Raw genomic sequence first — 21087 nt, 5'->3', positions numbered from 1 at the left:
GCTAAAACTTTTAAATTTGGCTCTATACTCCAGCATTTTGGATTTGAGATCAAATGTTTAATTTGAGGCAACAGTACAAAATGTCACCTTTCATTTGAGGGTATCTTCATACATATCCGTTTTACCGTTTAGAAATTAAAGTACTATGTATCTAGTCCCCACATTTGAAGATGTCAAGTGCTGAGAAATTCACTTCTGTATTAAAGTAGTGAAAAGTGTAGTATTTGGTCTCATATTCCTAGCACGCAACGACTACATCACACTTGTGACTATTCAAAAACTTGTTGGATGCATTTGTAATTTGTTTTGGTTGTGTTTCAGATTGTGTTGTTCCCAATATAAATTAATGGTAAATAATATATTGTGTCCTTCTGGAGTCACTGTCATTGTAAATAAGAATAGAATATGTTTCCAAACACGTCAACATTAACGTGGATGCTACCATGATTATGGATAATTATGAATGAATCATAAATAGTGAGAACGTTAGATGCAAACATCATACCCCCAAGACATACTTGGGGGGGGGACATTATATTTATGCCTTCACTCATCATTCCTCCACATTAACCCTTACCACTCGTTGAAAATTGCAGATTTTGTCATTGATAAGCGCCGAAATTGGAAACCAGCGCCTGTACAGTAACATGCTACACGTGACATCAGAGCTCAGGTTTTCCAGTTCACAGGGCTGTATGGTTATGTATGACTATGTATGACTGACAGACATTATAAACTTGAGCACCACCCCCGTCCCTCCCGGTAATTGGGCAACTTTTGCACATTTGTTGTCAGAGTGAGGATAATGCTGTAAATCAGGAGGAGTTTGTGTTCTGAAAGTTGAACTGTTAGGAAATATAATAAATATCGCATTTTAAGTTATACCAGCAAACCACACACTCAACAGTTCAAATGTGCACTTCACATATTTGAAAACTCATGTCATTTACATTATCAACATTTATGATCACTATGTTTGATCCACAGTTACAAGGATGACATGTGTTATACCCTGGGTTGTCCTGGACACAATGAGCCGGTATGTCGTATTGTGAAGAAGCTAGCCATGTCGGCAACAGAATCAGCTTTCAAATGATGCCCCTCTGACCCAGATTGCGATTTATAAATGGAACATCTTGGGATTGCGTATATAACAGTAATGTGTGATGGTTGGGACACAGGGCTGTGTTCCAAACAAAAAACTACAAGTGGGCTTACTTCAGTTCCTCAATGGCAAAGCCATGAGCTCAAAAAAGGAACTTATAGTTGAGGGCTCTTTCCTTCAACTATATCATAAAAGTGCATTGAAATTGCTTAGGAACTGTGCACAGTTTGGAGAGGTGTGTGGCCACTTGGAAACACCAGTATGACCTCTCACTCCAACCAATGGAATCGTTTTTTAATATCTTGCACCTATTCCAAAATACCAATGAATATTCTTATGTTACTGAATGTATCCAGAGTATTTTCAGATTTGTTATTGAAAAGTGTAATGTTTGGATTCAGTCTTGTGTCAGGTGAACTGTTGTGTCCTCACCTTTGGCTTGATAATTTCCCCATAATATCCAGTGTTCTTTCAATTGCTAACATGGTCATGCATATTAATATTCAAATACTTAACTTCGGACTAGTTTAATACACAAGTGAATTTGTTCAAATACTTATGAACCTCCAAAATGTGGGGACTAGATACATAAAGTGCTAACTGGTAAAACATATGTATAGGATTATAATAACTATCACTATGTCTGTGCCTTCAAGGTCATTTACACTTTTAGTAAAGTGAGTCAGCAGCAGTGGTGGCAGTGTCAAAGCCTGAACATACTGAAGGAATATCGTAATGACTTACCAGACGATTCTCATCAAACACCTCCAGCAACAGCCGATGTTTCCTGGGATGAACCTGAAAGAGAAAAGTTCGACTTCAAAAAATGGGTCCAAAAACATCAACAAATTGAATCAACAACGACCTGTCATTAATCTCCCCAAAATGTTTTAGTCCGAAGATCAAGTATCTATCAGCCCCCAGTATCTGTCAATCACAACAAATCCTTAACCGTCATTAGGTATAGAAGTCAACCAGTTTACTATTTGTTTCTAAGTTCAAATTGAATGTTTCTTTAGAATTGGGTGAACCTTCTAAACATCTCTTTCATGGCCACACAAAGCGTTGGTATGTGGAAACATAACATTTGACCTCATGTTGCTCAGAACTCACATACCATGAAAACAGTTAGGCTACACAGCAAAGCAAGATCTGTCGCAAACACCCACAGAGAGGTAGTGGAAACTTCCCCTGAGCAATTTCCTAAGAGGTCTCACAACTAGGTGAAGATGACATTCAAAGCAAACTGATTAAAGTCAAAAGAAAATCCACATAGAAATAAGAACATCAACACGAGCGGCATTGTCTACACCAGTGGTTCCCAAACTTTCTATAGTCCCGTACCCCTTCAAATATTCAACCGCCATCTGAGTACCCCCTCTAGCACCAGGGTCAGCGCAATGTCAAATGTTTTTTGCCATCATTGTAAGCCTGCCACACACACACGATACAGTTATTAAACATAAGAATGAGCGAGTTTGTGTCACAACCTGGCTTGTGGGAAGTGACAGAGCTCTTATAGGACCAGGGCACAAATAATAATCAATCATTTTGCTCTTTATTTAACCATCTTAAATATAAAACCTTATTTGTTCATAAAAAATTGTGACTAACTCACCACAGGTTAACAAGAAGGGTGCCGCAACGTTGGGATGTATTGGAGTCTCATTCTTAAATCATTTTCCACACACAGTCTGTGCCTGTATTTAGTTTTCATGCTAGTTAGGGCCGAGAATCCACTCTCACATAGGTACGTGGTAGCAAAGGGTATCAGTGTCTAAACAGCACAATTTGCCAAGGAGGTATAGTCTGAGCACAGCCTAATCCAGAAATCTGGCAGTGGCTTCGGAATAAATAACATTTTCGCAGAACCGCTTGTTGCAATTTCGATGAGGCTCTCTCGTTCAGATATCGGTAAGCGGACTAGAGGCAGGGCATGAAAGGGATAACGAATCCAGTTGTTTGTCATCCATTTCGGTTAAGTACCTACGTAATTGCACACCCAACTCACTCAGGTGCTTCACTATATCACATTTGACATTGTCCGTAAGCTTGAGTTCATTTGCACACAAAAAAAATCATACAATGATGGAAAGACCTGTGTGTTGTCCTTGTAATGCAGACAGAGTGAAGCTCAAACTTCTTAAATCAGAGCCTCAATTTTGTCCCACACTTTGAATATAGCTGAGGAGAGAGTCCCTGTAATCCTAGATTCAGATCATTCAGGTGAGAAAAAACATCACCCAGATAGGCCAGTCGTGTGAGAAACGTCATTGTGAAAATTATGTTCAGTAGGGAAATCTTTAAGCTCGTCTATCAATTCCCCCCAAAAAGTGTCAATACTTTGACCCTTGATAACCAGCACACTTCTGTATGTTGTAAATGCGCTACATGGTCGCTGCCCATATCATTGCATAGTGCAGAAAATACACAAGAGTTCAGGGGCCTTGCTTTAACAAAGTTAACCATTTTCACTGTAGTGTCCAAAACGTCTTTCAAGCTGTCAGGCATTCCTTTGGCAGCAAGAGCCTCTCAGTGGATGCTGCAGTGTACCCATGCGGTGTCGGGTGTCTCCCTGTCATGGCTTTTGCACCATCAGTACAGATACCAACACTTCTTGACCACCGAAGTCCATTTGATGTCACAAAGCTGTCCAGCACTTTAAAAATATCCTCTCCTGTTGTCCAGAAGAGGATGTCTTCCTTAATTGACCCCCCATAAACTTAACGGACATATACCAGGAGCTGTGCCAGGCCACCACGTCTGTTGACTCATCCAGCTGTAATGCATATAATTCAGTGGCTTGTATGCGAAGCAGTAATTGTTTCAAAACATCTCCTGCCATGTCACTGATGCTTCGTGAAACTGTTGTTTGATGAAGCCATTGTCTGTATATAGCTTTTTTTTTACCTTTTCCCCAGCATTGTCCCAGCTATATCCGTGGCAGCAGGAAGAATTAAATCCTCTACAATAGTATGGGGCTTGCCTGTCCTAGCCACTCGGTAGCTCACCATATAAGACGCGTCTAGCCCCTTCTTATTAAATGGTATCTGTTGCTTTTATACATGTCTTACTACTCGAAAGTCATCTTAATTTTTACTCAAAAAACTCCTGTGGCTTATTTTTCAAATTGGCATGTTTTGTTTCTAAATGTCTGCGCAAGAGTGAAGGTTTCACCAAGTTGTGAGATAGTACTTCTGCACAAATAACAGGCACTACTCCCAATATAAGTGTACCCCAAATCAATGTAGTTGCACTTCTTTGTCTGTGCTTTCCCAGGTAAGGGGGCAGTAGCTCTTCAGCTGCATCAGATTCACAACTGTCAGTGTTCATGCTAGCTGGGCTAACAACAAATGTAGAATTACTGATGCTAGCACTGGATGTGCTTGTGGAAGCAGAACAACTTGTGTCGTCGACAGGTGCAGTAGTGCTGGCAGTAGCAGTACTATCAGTAGAGCTGTTGTGTTTCTATGGACGCGGGCCAGTTTCTCGAAACCATTTTCTCGAAACCAGAATGAGCAGCAGCTACGTTTGGCTACATATGGACAGTTAGTGGAATTCCCGCAAGAGAGTAATGGTTAATGTGACTGGATGTTAATTATTTGGCTAGGCTACCTGTATTTGACATTGTGTTGTTATTTCGTTGAACACTAGATGGTTTCATTTGATTTTTGGCAGTGAAACGAGGCTACTCAGGCGAGAAAAAAAAAACTCATCCAAATGTATAGCCTCTTTGGAAAATATAAATGGACTGTTCTGAAAAAATATTATGAGGCGTACCCCAGTTGGGGAATACCTGGTCTAGACAAAATGAAGGTACAATAGGACAAAGGGAAAGGCTCAGTGGAACAGACTGCATATGGAGCTTCTTTGTATTCATTCATTTTAAAATGGGAAAAGGAGGACCAGAAAATATATTTGTACTAGCGAAAACATCCCAAGCACTTCCTACTGTAAAAGAGGTCCTTGAAAACTAGTAGGTTTCACACCAAACATGGCTATTATTTAAATCCATCGCTAACTGGGCTAATGAAAGCTAACTGGATCCTCCATCTGCTGACACCCAGCTTTAATTACAAAACCCATCCCATTTGACACAGAATACACCTTTTTTATTTTACATAAATATTTATCTTTAATATTTTCAAATATAGGTGTATTTCCTCTCAATGCTTAAAACAGAGTGAGAATGATCTATAACTAAAATACATGAGAAAACAACCTGAGAGCTGGGAAGGGGCGTGTGAAAGATAGTAACGATTCCCCTGACAGGGTGGTAAAGCCACAGCCCCCAGGTCATGTCATGACTACTGGGAAATTAAATGTGTTTCTGTTCAAAATGGGCCCGCTTGCTAAGTGAAGCCATTATTGACACTGCCACGTTGGTAAGGTGGGCCAAATAGGCCGCAACTCCTGTAGAATATATGGGAGAGTGCGGTCGGCAAATATAACTTGTTTACTTTATAATATATGATTAACTTCAAAAGAACAATCAAAAGATACAGATAAGAGACAGGCTAGGGAGTCAGGTGTTTTAAAATATATTTTAATATTGGTGCGTATGTTCTTTTATCAAAAAGGTTCTAAAGATTTCCATGGCAGGCATAAACATAACAATATTCACAATAGGGACAAGTAAAATAAAGTGCAGGGAGCTGTTAGTGTTACAACAGCTGAATCCGTCTAAGGAGAATCCACTGAGTACTGATTTACAGTACCAAGACACCATGATAGAGAAAAGCCCTGAATAGACTGTAGGAGATGGAGAAATCTCAACTGGCATGGTGACATGTTTTTTTTCTTCTTTTTTTCATATGACTGGGAGAGTGTTGAATCACTGTCCAGGGCAATGAGACATTGTGCAACACTGCAATCATTTCTAGATATGGCTAATACGTTTCTAAGGCTTAAACATAGTGGATATTTGACTGAATGTGTGCAACTATATACACACACACACACACACACAAAAGCTTCCTGATCAATATCCATGGTCAGAGGAATGAAAACATTTCAAATATCTCCCTCGGTCTCCTGGCGAGATGGGCCAAGTATCCTGCTATGTGGTACAACCAGATGCAGGTAGAAGTTACCCTGCTCTATGCTTTTCCTCCACATGCAGAAACTGTGGTTCTCCATCAAGATTACATTTTAAAAACCACAATAAGCTTAGGAAACCACCACCCTAACAAACTACTATTTTTCAAAGTATGTTTGTTGAAATAACGAATTCAACCTCCATCAGCAAAAGTTCCAGCTTTGTGCCCTTGAACTTCAGGTCTCAAGGTACACTAACAATTCAAATTAATATCTGTGCTCCCATAGCTACTAAAGAAGGGTTGTGAATATTTATGTCTGCTCCTCCAACATAGAGGATCAACCTAATGAAAAACAATCAGGACAGAAGGACCTTGGCATACGCAGCTTTCCACACAAAAACATCAGAGCAAGGACTCACGTTTCACACCCTCAGTTCAACATTTAATCAAGCTGTGTTTACATGCCCAAGAAAGGAGCCAGGGACAACAATACTCACAGGATGCTGGGTGGGACTTACTGACCAATCACAACGCCCAACACAGTGGAGAACTTCCTGTTGGTGCTGATTATGTACAGACACCGGTAAACATTGTAAAAAATAATAACGACACGTCTGCAGACATGAAAATAAAAAGTTTTGCGTTCTGACTTTTAACTTGCTGTTTGTGAAATGTTAACCTCCCAGTGAGAATCTGGTGCAGCTTCAAACACTAATAGAGAACATATTACTGGGCCATTAGGGCTAGGAAATACGGATCTAGTTAATTGTCCATATGACATGGAGGCATGCAGCAAAAAGAGATGAGATCAAGAGAGAAATAAAGAAATAGAAAGGTTGAGTCTTAACGGTCCTCAGAGCCCTGGGTAAAACAGCAACTACACATACACACACACAAACAATGCTCTTTTTATCATACATTTGACTTACCCTGAAAAATAATTCCTCATTCCACTTCGGGTCTAATGTCTGGAAAAGACAATGTATTTAAATGTAAATAGGATACTTACAAAACAAACAAATAAATGCTCTGTACTTATTCTGCTGTCGCAGTTACTCACCTTTTTAATTGTTTTAGTCTGAAGACTTGTTAGTTCTCCATTGACAGGGTCATAAAGGGACACTCTTGTATATGGATCACTGTGGTAGAAAATGAAAATACAAGGCTCAATTTGATGTCTCTGACCCTTGGTGTGGACAAAGATCAAACGAGGGAACATCTCAGCATGAAACAGTTTTATCCCACAGGCCATATGGAGCACAAACCAATGATGTCATCAGAACTATAAATAGTTGCACTGAAAAAACACGGATCTTTTACAATTTTTTATTTACCTTTATTTAACTAGGCAAGTCGGTTAAGAACAAATTCTTATTTTCAATGATGGCGAGGAACAGTGGGTTAACTCCCTTGTTCAGGGGCAGAACGACAGATTTTTACCTTGTCAGCTCAGGGATTCGATCTTGCAACCGTCCAATACTAACCACTAGGCTACCTCCCGCCCCAATAAAATGGACGTGTCGAAAAATAGTGTTTATTCGGCACTGCTGACATGAGGGGAAATGATGGTGGGCTATTTATCGGAAAGAGCCTGGAGATTCTGAAGCATCTACTGTATACAAGGGCACAGAACTCCTGATTATAGCGCCATCTTAAGGTTGAACAGGACAGTTACAGTACGGTCTACGGCGAGTGGACAATTTAAGGAACGCATGGAAGATGACGCAAGTCTACTTAATATAAATAAGAATATCATATCTTCAAAGCAGGACAACACAAGGCTGTCTTTCAACCCACTGCTATGGTGCTGAACCTTCCATTCAACAATGCAAAACAGGACCACAGCAACTATTTTCTGTCAGTGGAACAGCACATTTTGAAGATGATTTTGCAAGTCTCAGGTTTTTGCGCTCAAGTTTAATAAATAAGTTTGTATTTCTAAATGCACAGGGCCTTCAACAACCATATAGTATAGTATGCATGCACACCACTAGGTCCACAATGTTGACTAAACAAATAAAAAGTTCCACACACACATGGGCTCATTACCAAGTGTTTACAGTATAAACTGACAATCAGTTTGCTGTTTATAATGAAGTGGGTAGATGTGTAAAATGATTGGGGCAATAAACCTGCTTATGAACTCTAGATGTGTTTTGGGAAAAACAGCACACAGAACTGTAATAGATGATTTAGGAGTCCAATAAGTTAGAAGGGTCCACAGTCCACACTAAGGATCATGTAGAATTAGAATTTAGTATTTTATGGTATAACATGGCCAAAAGCATGTTTCCTAAAAAGGGAGTATACCAAAGATAGTACACTGTATTTTGGTAACATGACACCAGAATTATACAAAGATACTGAAGCAAAGCTCGCTAACATGAGCCTGGTTACAATTCCAACCAAGTGGGTTAACCCTATGGGTGCGATGCATAGGGTTTTTGTATTTGACACCAATGACCTGGGTTCGCTTCCCTGTACCGCTGTTCGTTAAATTGGTGTCAGAATTGGGATTGCATCCGACTGAAAGGCCAGACGTGTGAGTGGTCAAAGCACGGGGATGTGATTTTGCGTTCGGAGGGGGCAGTGAAGCGATCCTTGCTAATATGAGAGTCCCTTCTCTGTCCCAACGTTCGCTTTAATACCATAAGAAAATAATCTCCTGAATTTGTTTAAGTGATACTGATAGATTGGATTATCCATTTGAAGACATATTTTCCTCAAAATCAAGACTGACCTGGCTCCAAGGATATCTTTCTTGGCCAAACCAATTCCAGCTATGACTTTCACTCTCAGAATTCTAGCCTCATTCTGGAAAAAAAAACACAAAAAGGACATAAATCCCATTATTAGCTGCTTACAGTGCATTCGGAAAGTATTCAGACCCCTTGATTTTTTCCACATTGTTACGTTAGTCTTACTCTAAAATTGATTACATCGTTTTTCCCCCCTCATCAATCTACACACAATACCCCATAATGTCAAAGCAAAAGCAGGTTTAGACATTTTTGCAAATGTATAAAAAAATAAACGGAATTATCACATTTACTTAAGTATTCAGACCCTTTACTCAGGACTTTGTTGAAGCACCATTGACAGCAATTACAGACTTGAGTCTTCTTGGGTATGACGCTGCATGCTTGGCACACCTGTATTTGGAGAGTTTCTCCCCTTCTTCTCTGCAGATCCTCTCAAACTCTGTCAGGTTGGATGGGGAGTGTCGCTGCGCAGCTATTTTCAGGTCTCTCCAGAGATGTTTGATGGGGTTCAAGTCCGGGCCACTCAGAGAATTGTCCCGAAGCCACTCCTGCGATGTCTTGGCTGTGTGCTTAGGGTCGTTGTCCTGTTGGAAGGTGAACCTTCACCCCAATCTGAGGTCCTGAGGAGGATTTCATCAAGGAAACCACTGTATTTTGCTCCGTTCATCTTTCCCTCGAACCAGACTAGTCTCCCAGTCCCTGCCGCAGAAAAACATCCCCACAGAATGATTTCACCACCAAGCTTCACCGTAGGGATGGTGCCAGGTTCTCCAGACGTGATGCTTGGCATTTAGGCCAAACAGTTCAATCTTGGTTTCAGACCAGAGAATCTTGTTTCTGGCAAATTTCAAGGGAGCTGTCATATGCATTTTACTGAGGAGTGGCTTCCGTCTGGCCACTCTACCATAAAGACCTGATTGGTGGAGTGCTGCAGAGATGGGAGAACCTTTCAGATGGACAACCATCTCCACAGAGGAACTCTGGAGCTCTTTCAGAGTGACCATCGGGTTCTTGGTCACCTCCCTGAACAAGGCCCTTCTCCCCCGATTGCTGTTTGGCAGGGGGCCAGCTCTAGGACAAGTCTTGATGGTTCCAAACTTCTTCCTTTTAAGAATGATGGAGGCCACTGTGTTCTTGGAGACCTAAAATGCCGCAGACATTTTTTGGTAACATTGCCCAGATCTATGCCTCAACACAACCCTGTCTCAGCGCTCTATGGACAATTCCTTCGACCTCATGGCTTGGTGTTTCCTCTGACATGCACTGGGACCTTATATAGACAAGTATGTGCCTTCCCAAATCATGTCTAATCAATTGAATTTGCCACAGGTGGACTCCAATCAAGTTGTAGAAAGATCAAGGATGATCAATGGAAACAGGATGCACCTGAGCTTGATTTTGAGCTCAAAAGGTTTGAATACTTATGTAAATAAGGTTTCTGTTTTTTTTATTTTAAACCTGATCTGGCTTTGTCATTATGGGGTACTGTGTGTAGATTGCTGAGTATTTATTTAATCCATTTTAGAATATGGCATAACAAAATGTGGGAAAAGTCATGGGGTCTGAATACTTTCCAAATGCAAAACAGTAAATATCAAGTTAATGATGTTAGCTACATGAATGTCACTTACTGTAAATGACTCACGGGAAATGTGAGTCATTTATCAAAAAGTGTGTTTTTCCACGTGGATACTCATTTGATCTCAAAAATTCAAGATCAATTTAGGCCACATTAATAATGACTTGATAACTCACATGACTCCTTTGGGCAATGCTCTTGAGTTTATAGCCAAATGACATGGTTAGTTAAAACAATACATGAATTGAAGGATTATTATCTATTGGTTGTCAAAAGTGTGCGTTAGATAGCTAATTAATCAACAGTAGGCCTATACAAAGATGACAGCTGCCAGATAGCTGATGACGTACTCCGTGACCATCAACTGTTACACATGCTAACTAGCTAGCTAGCTAGCTGGCTAACGTTGCTTCGATAAAATGGATATAGGTATGGTGGGACTTGACTGTCCAACTGACAGCTTGGTTGACAATACCCAAAGAAATGTAATGAAACTTTAGCTAAAACACTTGGATATAACGGAATTTGTCTGCCCAGTTAGCCAGTTAGTTAATTGGCTAGCTAGTTAGCTAAATATTTACCTCATCAGTCTGAAGTCCACGGACCTCGGGAAGTGCCGCCATACTCATATCCTCAGCGCCGTAGCCTATGTAGGTCGATTCAAGTAAAATGTACCGAATGATAACGCTGTAGGTGCTCTAGCACCAATTCACCTTTCACTAACTAATGAACTGTACCAGACACAATAGCTAGTTAAATGTTCAAATGTGTCGTGCGTCGTTCTCAACTAACAGGATCCTGACTCCTCTCCTCCCTCTGCTACCACGCCTCACCCCCTACGTAGTAATTTCACGAGAACATGAAGTACAAGTAGCTATCAACATAACATCGGTAGTTGGTGCATATGGTTGTAACGAATAGTTGTGAATCTTCACTTCCATTACAGATCAGGACAAATAATGTACCCATTTCAAATATTGTAATTTTGCATAATTTTACAAACCACTGAGACTAGCCCGATAATGGACAAAAGGAGCCTAACCTTACTCCTTATTGTCCAAGGACCTTACATGTTACAAAACATCCAAATAATCCATCTAAACGTGAGTTGATTGTCAATTGAGGTACGGTTCAATAAACATAAAGCTCTCTTTCATATCACATCAAAATAATTTCACAAATCCAAAATATACACTTACTGTACACCGTTTTAACACTTACAGCCAACAGTATTTTTTTGTGACAACGCCTTTGTAGCATCCATCTTCCGTTGACACACAGGTGTTCTAAAACACAGATAGGTATTTAGCATAGTATTAGCATAGTATATTTTGTCTTTTTAGAATGGCGCTGGAGGGAATGGCAGCCGTTTTACAGGGCTCCGGAACAATTGGTCTTTTTTGAGCTGATTTTAACTTTTTTTGTATGTAATGTTTCCGCCATAATTTCCTATGACCATAAAAAGCTTTCGGACTTTCAGCTTTCAGAACAGCGATCACTAACCTTGATTTGGATGAGGATTTCTACTTCAAAGAGTTGGCAGCCAAGGACATAATGCTCATCCGGACCAGGCCCAAATCCCTAACACTCGAAAAATGAAGAGGCGGCGTTATAGAGGCCGTCTTGTGGGATACGATGAGACTACATCAGCGAGTGTATAAACCACCTCTACCCTCCATTCTTTTGGCGAACATGCAATCACTGGAGAATAAACTGGACGAGCTCCGTTTGAGACTATCCTATCAAGGTGATCTGAAGAAGCTGGCACTAAGACTGCCATCAAAGAGCTGTATAGGGCCATAAGCCAACAAGAAAATGCTCAACCAGAGGTGGTGCTCCTAGTGGCCGGTGATTTTAATGCAGGAAAACTCAAATCAATTTTACCTAATTTCTACCAGCATGTCACCTGTGCAACTTAAGGCGATAACAACTTTAGATCACCTTTACTCCATACAAAGCTCTCCCTCGCCTTCCATTTGGCAAATCTGACCATAACTCCTAATATCCTCCTAATTCCTGCTTTCAAGCCCCCCTCCCCCCCAAAAAACAGTAAGAAGCAGTGACACACTCAATACGCAAGTGGTCCTAAACTACAGGGCTGTTTTTCTAGCACAGACTGGAATATGTTCTGGGACTCAGCCGATGGCATTGAGGAGTTTACCACATCAGTCCCTAGCTTCATTAAAGTGCATCAACGACGACGTCCCCACAATGACCGTACGTACATATCCCAACCAGAAGCCATGGATTCCAGGCAACATCTGCACTAAGCTAATGCTGCCGCTTTCAAGGAGCAGGACACTATTCCGGATGCTTTTAAGAATTCCCGCTACACCCTCCAACGAACCACCAAACAGGCAACGCGTCAATACAGGACTAAGATCGAATCCTACTACACCAGCTCTGATGCCTGTCAGAGTGGCAGGGATTGCAAACTATCATTACAAGGTGAAACACAGCGGCAAGATGTCCAGGGACGTGAGCCAGACGAGCTAAATGCCTTCTATGCTCGCTTCGAGGCAAGCAACACTGAACCTAGCCCAATATTGGACTAAAGGAGCCTAACGTTACTCGTATTGGCTCTGGAATCCAAAACAGCTAAATACTCCATCTAAACGTGTATCGATTCTCAATTGGCGAACAGTTCTAGAAACATAAATCCCTTTACTTTCAAATCAAATTAAAATAATTTGACAAATCAAAATACACACTTACTGTACACTGTTTTAACACCGTTGCAGCCAACAGTATTTTTCAGTGACAACACGTTTGTGGCATCTGTCTTCCGTTTACGCACAGGTGTTTGGAGATGCAGATACTGTAGATACTTATCACGGGTTGTCCACTTCCGTCAGTTTTCTGTAAACAAGCACTGTAACATGGAAACATAGCAGTGTGGGAACACTAACCCTATGAAGGTGTGTATCAATTGAACCTTTTTTCATTTTTAAAAATGATTTCTCGCCGATATGAAACATGAGGTCCTTATGCTTCCGAAACCGTACCGCAAGAGATGGGTGCAGTGGCCCTTAACAAAACTCCCCCCTACAGAAGACTCCTTCGTCCAATGACTGTGTAATGGAGCTGAGAGTCATGATCAAGGGCTAGACTGAACCATGCTGTTCTGGATGACCGTGTGATCAGACACACCATAGCCAATGTGAGTAAGACCTTTAAACAGGTTAACATTCACAAGGCCGCAGGGCCAGACGGATTACCAGGATGCGTATGGAGAGCATGCTCTGACCAGCTGGCAAGTGTCTTCCCTGATATTTTCAACCTCTCCTTGACCCAGTCTGTAATACCTACATGTTTCAAGCAGACCACCATAGTCCCTGTGCCCAAGAATGCCAAGGTAACCAGTCTAAATGACTATCGCCCAATAGTTGCCTTGCCTGGTTCACCAAGTACTTCTCAGATAGAGTTCAGTGTGTCAAATCGGAGGGCCTGTTGTCCGGACCTCTGGCAGTCTCTATGGGGGTGCCGCAGACGACACCTTTCTGTATACTTCTGGCTCTTCTTTGGACACTGTTAACAAACCTCTAGACAAGCTTTAATGCCATACAACACTCCTTCCGTGGCTTCCAACTGCTCTTAAATGCATGCTCTTCAACCGATCGCTGCCCGTACCCGCCCGCCCAACTAGCATCACTACTCTGGACGGTTCTGATCTCCAATCCAAAATGTTATCTAGAATCGGCTTCCTATTTCACAACAAAGCCTCCTTCACTTATGCCACTAAACATACCCTCGTAAAACTGACTATCCTACTGATCCTTGACTTCGGCGATGTAATTTACAAAATGGCCTCCAACACTCTACACAGCAAATTGGATGTAGTCTATCACAGTGCCATTCGTTTTGTCACCAAAGCCCCATATACTACTCACCAATGCGTCCTATATGCTCTCGCTGGCTGGCCCTCGCTTCATATTCGTCGCAAAAACCCACTGGCTCCAGGCCATCTATAAGTCTTTGCTGAGTAAAGCCCTGCCTTCTCAGCTCACTGGTCACCATAGCAACACCCACCAGTAGGACGCGCTCCATCAGGTATATTTCACTGGTCATCCCCAAAGCTAACTCCTCCTTTGGCCGCCTTTCCTTCCAGTTCTCTGCTGCCAATGACTGGAACGAATTGCAAAAATCACTGAAGCTGGAGTCATATCTCCCTCTCTAACTGTAAGCATCAGCTGTCATAGCAGCTTACCGATCATTGCACCTGTACACAGCCCATCTGTAAATAGCCCACCTGACTACCTCATCCCCATATTGTTATTTATTTTTGCTCTTTTGCACCCCAGTATCTTTACTTGCACATCATCATCTGCACATCTATCACTCCAGTGTTAATGCTAACTATTTCACCACTATGGCCTATTTATTGCCTTACCTCCCTAATCTTACTACATTTGCACACACTGTATATAGATTATTTCTATTGTATTACTGACTGTACGTTTGTTTGTCCCATGTGTAACTCTGTTGTTTTTGTCGCACTGCTTTGCTTTATCTTGGCCGTTTCGCAGTTGTAGATGAGAACTTGTTGTCAACTGGCCTACCTGGTTAAATAAAGGTAAAATAAAAATAGCACTCACATCTGTAGCCAAGAAATGTTTTGAAAGGCTGGTCATTGCTCACGTCAACACCATCACCCCAAACATCCACTCCCAATTTCCCCAACATATCCACAGATGACGCAATCTCTATTGCACCTCACACTGCCCTTTCCCACCTGGACAAAAGGAATACCTACGTGAGAACGCTGTTCATTGACTACAGCTCAGCATTGAATGTCATAGTGCCCTCATCACTAAGCTAAGGACCCTGTGACTGAACACCAACCTCTGCAACTGGATCCTGGACATCCTGATGGGACGCCCCCAGGTGGTGAGGGTAGGCAACAGGGTAGGGTAGGCAATCCGCCACATCCCCAACATGGGTGCTCTTCAGGGGTGCAACCTATCATGGTCCAAACACACAAACGCAGTGGTATAAAGTACTTAAGCAAAAATACTTTGAATTACTACTTATATCGTTTTTGGGGGGCATCTGTACTTTACTATTTACAGTGCCTTGCGAAAGTATTCGGCCCCCTTGAACTTTGCGACCTTTTGCCACATTTCAGGCTTCAAACATAAAGATATAAAACTGTCTTTTTTTGTGAAGAATCAACAACAAGTGGGACACAATCATGAAGTGGAACGACATTTATTGGATATTTCAAACTTTTTTAACAAATCAAAAACTGAAAAATTGGGCGTGCAAAATTATTCAGCCCCCTTAAGTTAATACTTTGTAGCGCCACCTTTTGCTGCGATTACAGCTGTAAGTCGCTTGGGGTATGTCTCTATCAGTTTTGCACATCGAGAGACTGAAATTGTTTCCCATTCCTCCTTGCAAAACAGCTCGAGCTCAGTGAGGTTGGATGGAGAGCATTTGTGAACAGCAGTTTTCAGTTCTTTCCACAGATTCTGGATTGGATTCAGGTCTGGACTTTGACTTGGCCATTCTAACACCTGGATATGTTTATTTTTGAACCATTCCATTGTAGATTTTGCTTTATGTTTTGGATCATTGTCTTGTTGGAAGACAAATCTCCGTCCCAGTCTCAGGTCTTTTGCAGACTCCATCAGGTTTTCTTCCAGAATGGTCCTGTATTTGGCTCCATCCATCTTCCCATCAATTTTAACCATCTTCCCTGTCCCTGCTGAAGAAAAGCAGGCCCAAACCATGATGCTGCCACCACCATGTTTGACAGTGGGTATGGTGTGTTCAGGGTGATGAGCTGTGTTGCTTTTACGCCAAACATAACGTTTTGCATTGTTGCCAAAAAGTTCCATTTTGGTTTCATCTGACCAGAGCACCTTCTTCCACATGTTTGGTGTGTCTCCCAGGTGGCTTGTGGCAAACTTTAAACTACACTTTTTATTGATATCTTTAAGAAATGGCTTTCTTCTTGCCACTCTTCCATAAAGGCCAGATTTGTGCAATATACGACTGATTGTTGTCCTATGGACAGAGTCTCCCACCTCAGCTGTAGATCTCTGCAGTTCATCCAGAGTGATCATGGGCCTCTTGGCTGCATCTCTGATCAGTCTTCTCCTTGTATGAGCTGAAAGTTTAGAGGGACGGCCAGGTCTTGGTAGATTTGCAGTGGTCTGATACTCCTTCCATTTCAATATTATCGCTTGCACAGTGCTCCTTGGGATGTTTAAAGCTTGGGAAATCTTTTTGTATCCAAATCCGGCATTAAACTTCTTCACAAAAGTAGCTCGGACCTGCCTGGTGTGTTCCTTGTTCTTCATGATGCTCTCTGCGCTTTTAATGGACCTCTGAGACTATCACAGTGCAGGTGCATTTATACGGAGACTTGATTACACACAGGTGGATTGTATTTATCATCATTAGTCATTTAGGTCAACATTGGATCATTCAGAGATCCTCACTGAACTTCTGGAGAGAGTTTGCTGCACTGAAAGTAAAGGGGCTGAATAATTTTGCACGGCCAATTTTTCAGTTTTTGATTTGTTAAAACAGTTTGAAATATCCAATAAATGTCGTTCCACTTCATGATTGTGTCCCACTTGTTGATTCTTCACAAAAAAATACAGTTTTATATCTTTATGTTTGAAGCCTGAAATGTGGCAAAAGGTCGCAAAGTTCAAGGGGGCCGAATACTTTCGCAAGGCACTGTATATGTTTGACTATTTTTACTTCACTACATTTCTAAATGTACTCCATACATTTTCCCTGACTTCCACTTGTTACATTTGAATGCTTAGCAGGAACAGAAAATGGTCCAATTCATGCACTTATCAAGAGAACATCCCTGATCATCCCTACTGCCGCTGATCTGGTGGACTCACTAAACACACATGCTTCATTTGGAAATGATTGTTGGTGTATCCCTGGCTATCTGTAAAAAAAACAAAGTGCAGTCTAGTTTGCTTAATATAAGGTATTTTTTATGATTTTTAATTAGACTTTTGATACTTAGTATTTAAGTAATTACATTGACTTTTGATTAAAAAACTGTTAATGACAATTGGATACTTTTTCAACCACTGCACATTCATGAAGAGGGCACAACACCTATCCCCCCTCAGAAGGCTGAAAAGATTTGGCATGGGCCCTCAGATCCTAAAAAATTCTAAAGCTACACCACTGATCTGATCAGATCTGGGACCAGGCCTAAACACATTAACCTGTAAAAGAAAAGGGTTCATATTGAAACAAAAAGGATTGAATTCTTGACTGGCTGCATCACTGCTTGAGTATGGCAACTGCTTGGCATCCGACCGCAAGGTGCTACAGAAGGTAGTGCGTACGACCGAGTACATCACTGGGGCAGGGCTCCCTGCCATCTAGGACCTCTATACCAGGCGGTGTCAGAGGAAGGCCCTAAAAATGGTTGAAGACTACAGCCCCCCCAAGTGTCAAAGACTGTTCCATCTGCTACCGCACGGCAAGCGGAACTGCAGCACCAAGTCTGGGACCAAAAGGCTCCTGAACAGCTTCTACCCCCAGCCACAAGACTGCTGAACAGTTACTCAAATGGCTACCCGGACTATTTGCATCCCCCTTTTTTGTTGCACTTACTCTCTTGCACTTCCTCTATGCACACACACTGGACTCTACCCACACACTTACACATACTACATGGACACGCCAACATTGCAAACGCTCACACACATGCATATTATTGATACCACATATGAGCTCACATGGACACACATTCACACACGCTTCTGCTACTGTTTATTATCTATCCTGATTGCCTAGTCACATTTTCCCCTACCTACATGTACAATACCAGTCAAAAGTTTGGACACACCTACTCATTCAAGGGTTTTTCTTTATTTTCTACATTGTAGAATAATAGTGAAGATATCACAACTATGAAATAACACATATGGAGTCATGTAATAACAAAAAAATGGTTAAACCAATCAAAATACATTTTAAATGAGAGATTCTTCAAAGTAGCCACCTTGATGACAGCTTTACACACACTTGGCGCTCTCTCAAACAGCTTCATGAGGTAGTCACCTGGAATGCATTTCAATTAACAGGTTTACCTTGTTAAAAGTTAATTTGTGGAATTTCTTTCCTTCTTAAAATGCATTTGAACCAATAAATTGTGTTGTGACAAGGTAGGGGTGGTATACAGAAGATAGCACTATTTGGAAAAAGACCAAGTGCATATTATGGCAATAACAGCTCAAATAAACAAAGAGAAACGACACTCTACTATAAGACATGAAGACATGAAGGTCTGTCAATCTGGAAAACTTCAATAACTTTTAAAGTTTCTTCAAGTGCAGTTGCAAAAACCATCAAGCGCTATGATAAAACTGGCTCTCATTAGGACCACCACAGAAAAGTAAGACACAGATAAGTTCATTAGAGTTACCAGCTTCAGAAATTGCAGCCCAAATAAATGCTTCAGAGTTCAAGTAACAGACACATCCTCAACATCAACTGTTCAGAGACTGTGTGAATCAGGCCTTCATAGTCGAATTGCTGCAAAGAAACCAGTCCTAACGGACACCAATAAGAAGAGACTTGCTTGGGCCAAGAAACATGAGCAATTAGACTGTTGTAAATCTGTCCTTTAGTGTGATGAGTCCAAATTTCAGATTTTTGGTTCCAACCGGCGTGTCTTTGTGAGACACAGAGTAGGTGAATGGATGATCTCCGGATGTGTAGTTCCCACCATGAAGCATGGAGGAGGGGGTGTGATGGTGCTTTGCTGGTGACACCATCTGGGATATATTTCGAATTCAAGGCACACTTACCCAGCATGGCTACTACCACAGCATTCTGCAGCGATACGCCATCCCATCTGGTTTGCGCTTAGTGGGACTATCATTTGTTTTTCAACAGGACAATGACCCAACACACCTCCATGCTGTGTAAGGGCTATTTAACCAAGGAGAGGGATGGAGTGCTGCATCAGATGACCTGGCATCCACAATCTCCCGACCTCAACCCTGGTCTGGGATGAGTTGGACCGCAGAGTCAAGGAAAAGCAGCCAACAGGTGCTCAGCATATGTGGGAACTCCTTCAAGATTATTGGAAAAGCATTCCAGGTGAAGCTGGTTGAGAGAATGCCAAAAGTGTGCAAAGCTGTCATCAAGGCAAAGGGTGGCTACTTTGAAGAATCTAAAATCTAAAACATATTTTGATTTGTTTAACACTTTTTTGGTTACATGATTCCATGTGTTATTTCATAGTTTTGATGTCTTCACTATTATTCTACAATGTAGAAAATAGTAAAAATAAAGAAAGCCCTGGAATGAGTAGGTGTGTCCAAACTTTTGACTGGTACTGTATACATACGTACTCTATACACACACACACTCTACATATTACCTCAACTTCCTCATACCACTGCACATTGACTCGGTACCGGTACTCCTTGTATATAGCCTCATTATTGTCATTTTATTGCGTTACTATATTTTATTTAGAAAACAAATCGTAGTTTTTAACTTTGTATTGTTGGGAAAGGGCACGTAAGTAAGCATTTCATGGTAGTCTACACCTGCGCATGTGACAAATAAAATGTGATTTTTTTAGTAAACAAGCTCTGTAAAATGCAGATACGGCCTTTAAAAAAAAGTATAATTATTTCTTGCTGATATGAAAGATACGTTCTTTATGTTTCAAAAACTGTACCGCAAGTGATGCATTTTAGCGTTCAGAACGAGCGTCTGGGCTTTTAACAAAACTCCCCAGGCCAGAAGATACTATTGTCAATAGGAGCTAAAAGTAGTTAGCGTCTATGAATGTGTTACCTTGAGACAAGCATTACTTAGTTATCATAATTTAGGAAACCAGTTGAATGACACACAGGGTAACCCCCATCCCGTGAGATGGGAGAAAGGATCCCTAGGCGGGCATTGTACGACCTTCAACCTGTTGTTCACATTCATAGATACTTGATCCAACTGACCTTGCTTATAAGTATTTTCGTTCATGCGGTCCCTCGCTGGAACCTGTATAAAAAGTCAAGAAATGTAAAAAAATATAGAAATATGATTGATGGACTTGGACTATACTTTTTAAATTCAGCAATAGTGTTCTACAAGGATCATCTTAATCAAATCATGGCAACAGCATTGTAAAATGTAACATTAGCTCTCAACTTAAGCCAGTTTCTGTTTATAAAGGATTATGATGAGTGCACTGTATAATAATTGGGAGGATATGTCCTCTACCAAAAAATCTTGACCTTTTTGGGAGGTAGTTTACTTGCCCTGGGTTCAAGCCTTGATTCAGCTGTTCTCACTCAATTACCATACATTTACAAAAATCAATGAACTACCACATCATTGGGAATTTTAGATGATTCTCAGTTTAGTATCAGCAAGCTAACAACTCCAAAAACAGACAATGGAGTGAGACATTGTATTTACTAGACCAATTACACAGTTTGTTGTTGCACAGTAGTCTGTTCAAGTTGGTTCATTACGTAATGGAACATTCTCACCAGCAGAACATTCTAATTGGGAGTGTTTTTTCTAGACAAGCTCTTTTAGCCAAATGGCAATCTCTCCTCTTGCCATTTTTACAATAGAACTACACGGAGTGTACAA

The 21087-nt window shown here is 41.2% G+C and overlaps 1 protein-coding gene across 3 annotated transcripts in view; it reads right to left on the bottom strand.

Annotated features, from left to right (window-relative positions):
• Positions 1-11322, bottom strand: part of LOC109887992 (E3 ubiquitin-protein ligase NEDD4) — a 40633-nt gene extending 29311 nt beyond the window's left edge. Inside the window, exons 1-5 of one of the 3 annotated variants that reach the window (XM_020479251.2) lie at positions 11067-11322; positions 8885-8958; positions 7205-7283; positions 7074-7112; positions 1850-1903 (exon numbers count right to left, since the gene is read on the bottom strand). In XM_020479251.2, the coding sequence (XP_020334840.1) occupies positions 1850-1903; positions 7074-7112; positions 7205-7283; positions 8885-8958; positions 11067-11114 (294 nt within the window). In that variant the 5' untranslated portion in view covers positions 11115-11322. Of the gene's footprint in view, positions 1-1849; positions 1904-2136; positions 2173-7073; positions 7113-7204; positions 7284-8884; positions 8959-11066 lie in introns of those variants that run through there. The other 2 variants (XM_031811582.1, XM_031811574.1) reach the window with 2 other exon arrangements.
• Between the last annotated feature and the right edge of the window lie 9765 nt (positions 11323-21087).

The sequence above is a fragment of the Oncorhynchus kisutch genome, linkage group LG3, assembly GCF_002021735.2.
Source record: "Oncorhynchus kisutch isolate 150728-3 linkage group LG3, Okis_V2, whole genome shotgun sequence".
Lineage (NCBI taxonomy): Eukaryota > Metazoa > Chordata > Actinopteri > Salmoniformes > Salmonidae > Oncorhynchus > Oncorhynchus kisutch.
The sequence above is the reverse complement of the archived record's forward strand: the minus strand, read 5'-3'. Positions and strand labels throughout refer to the sequence as shown.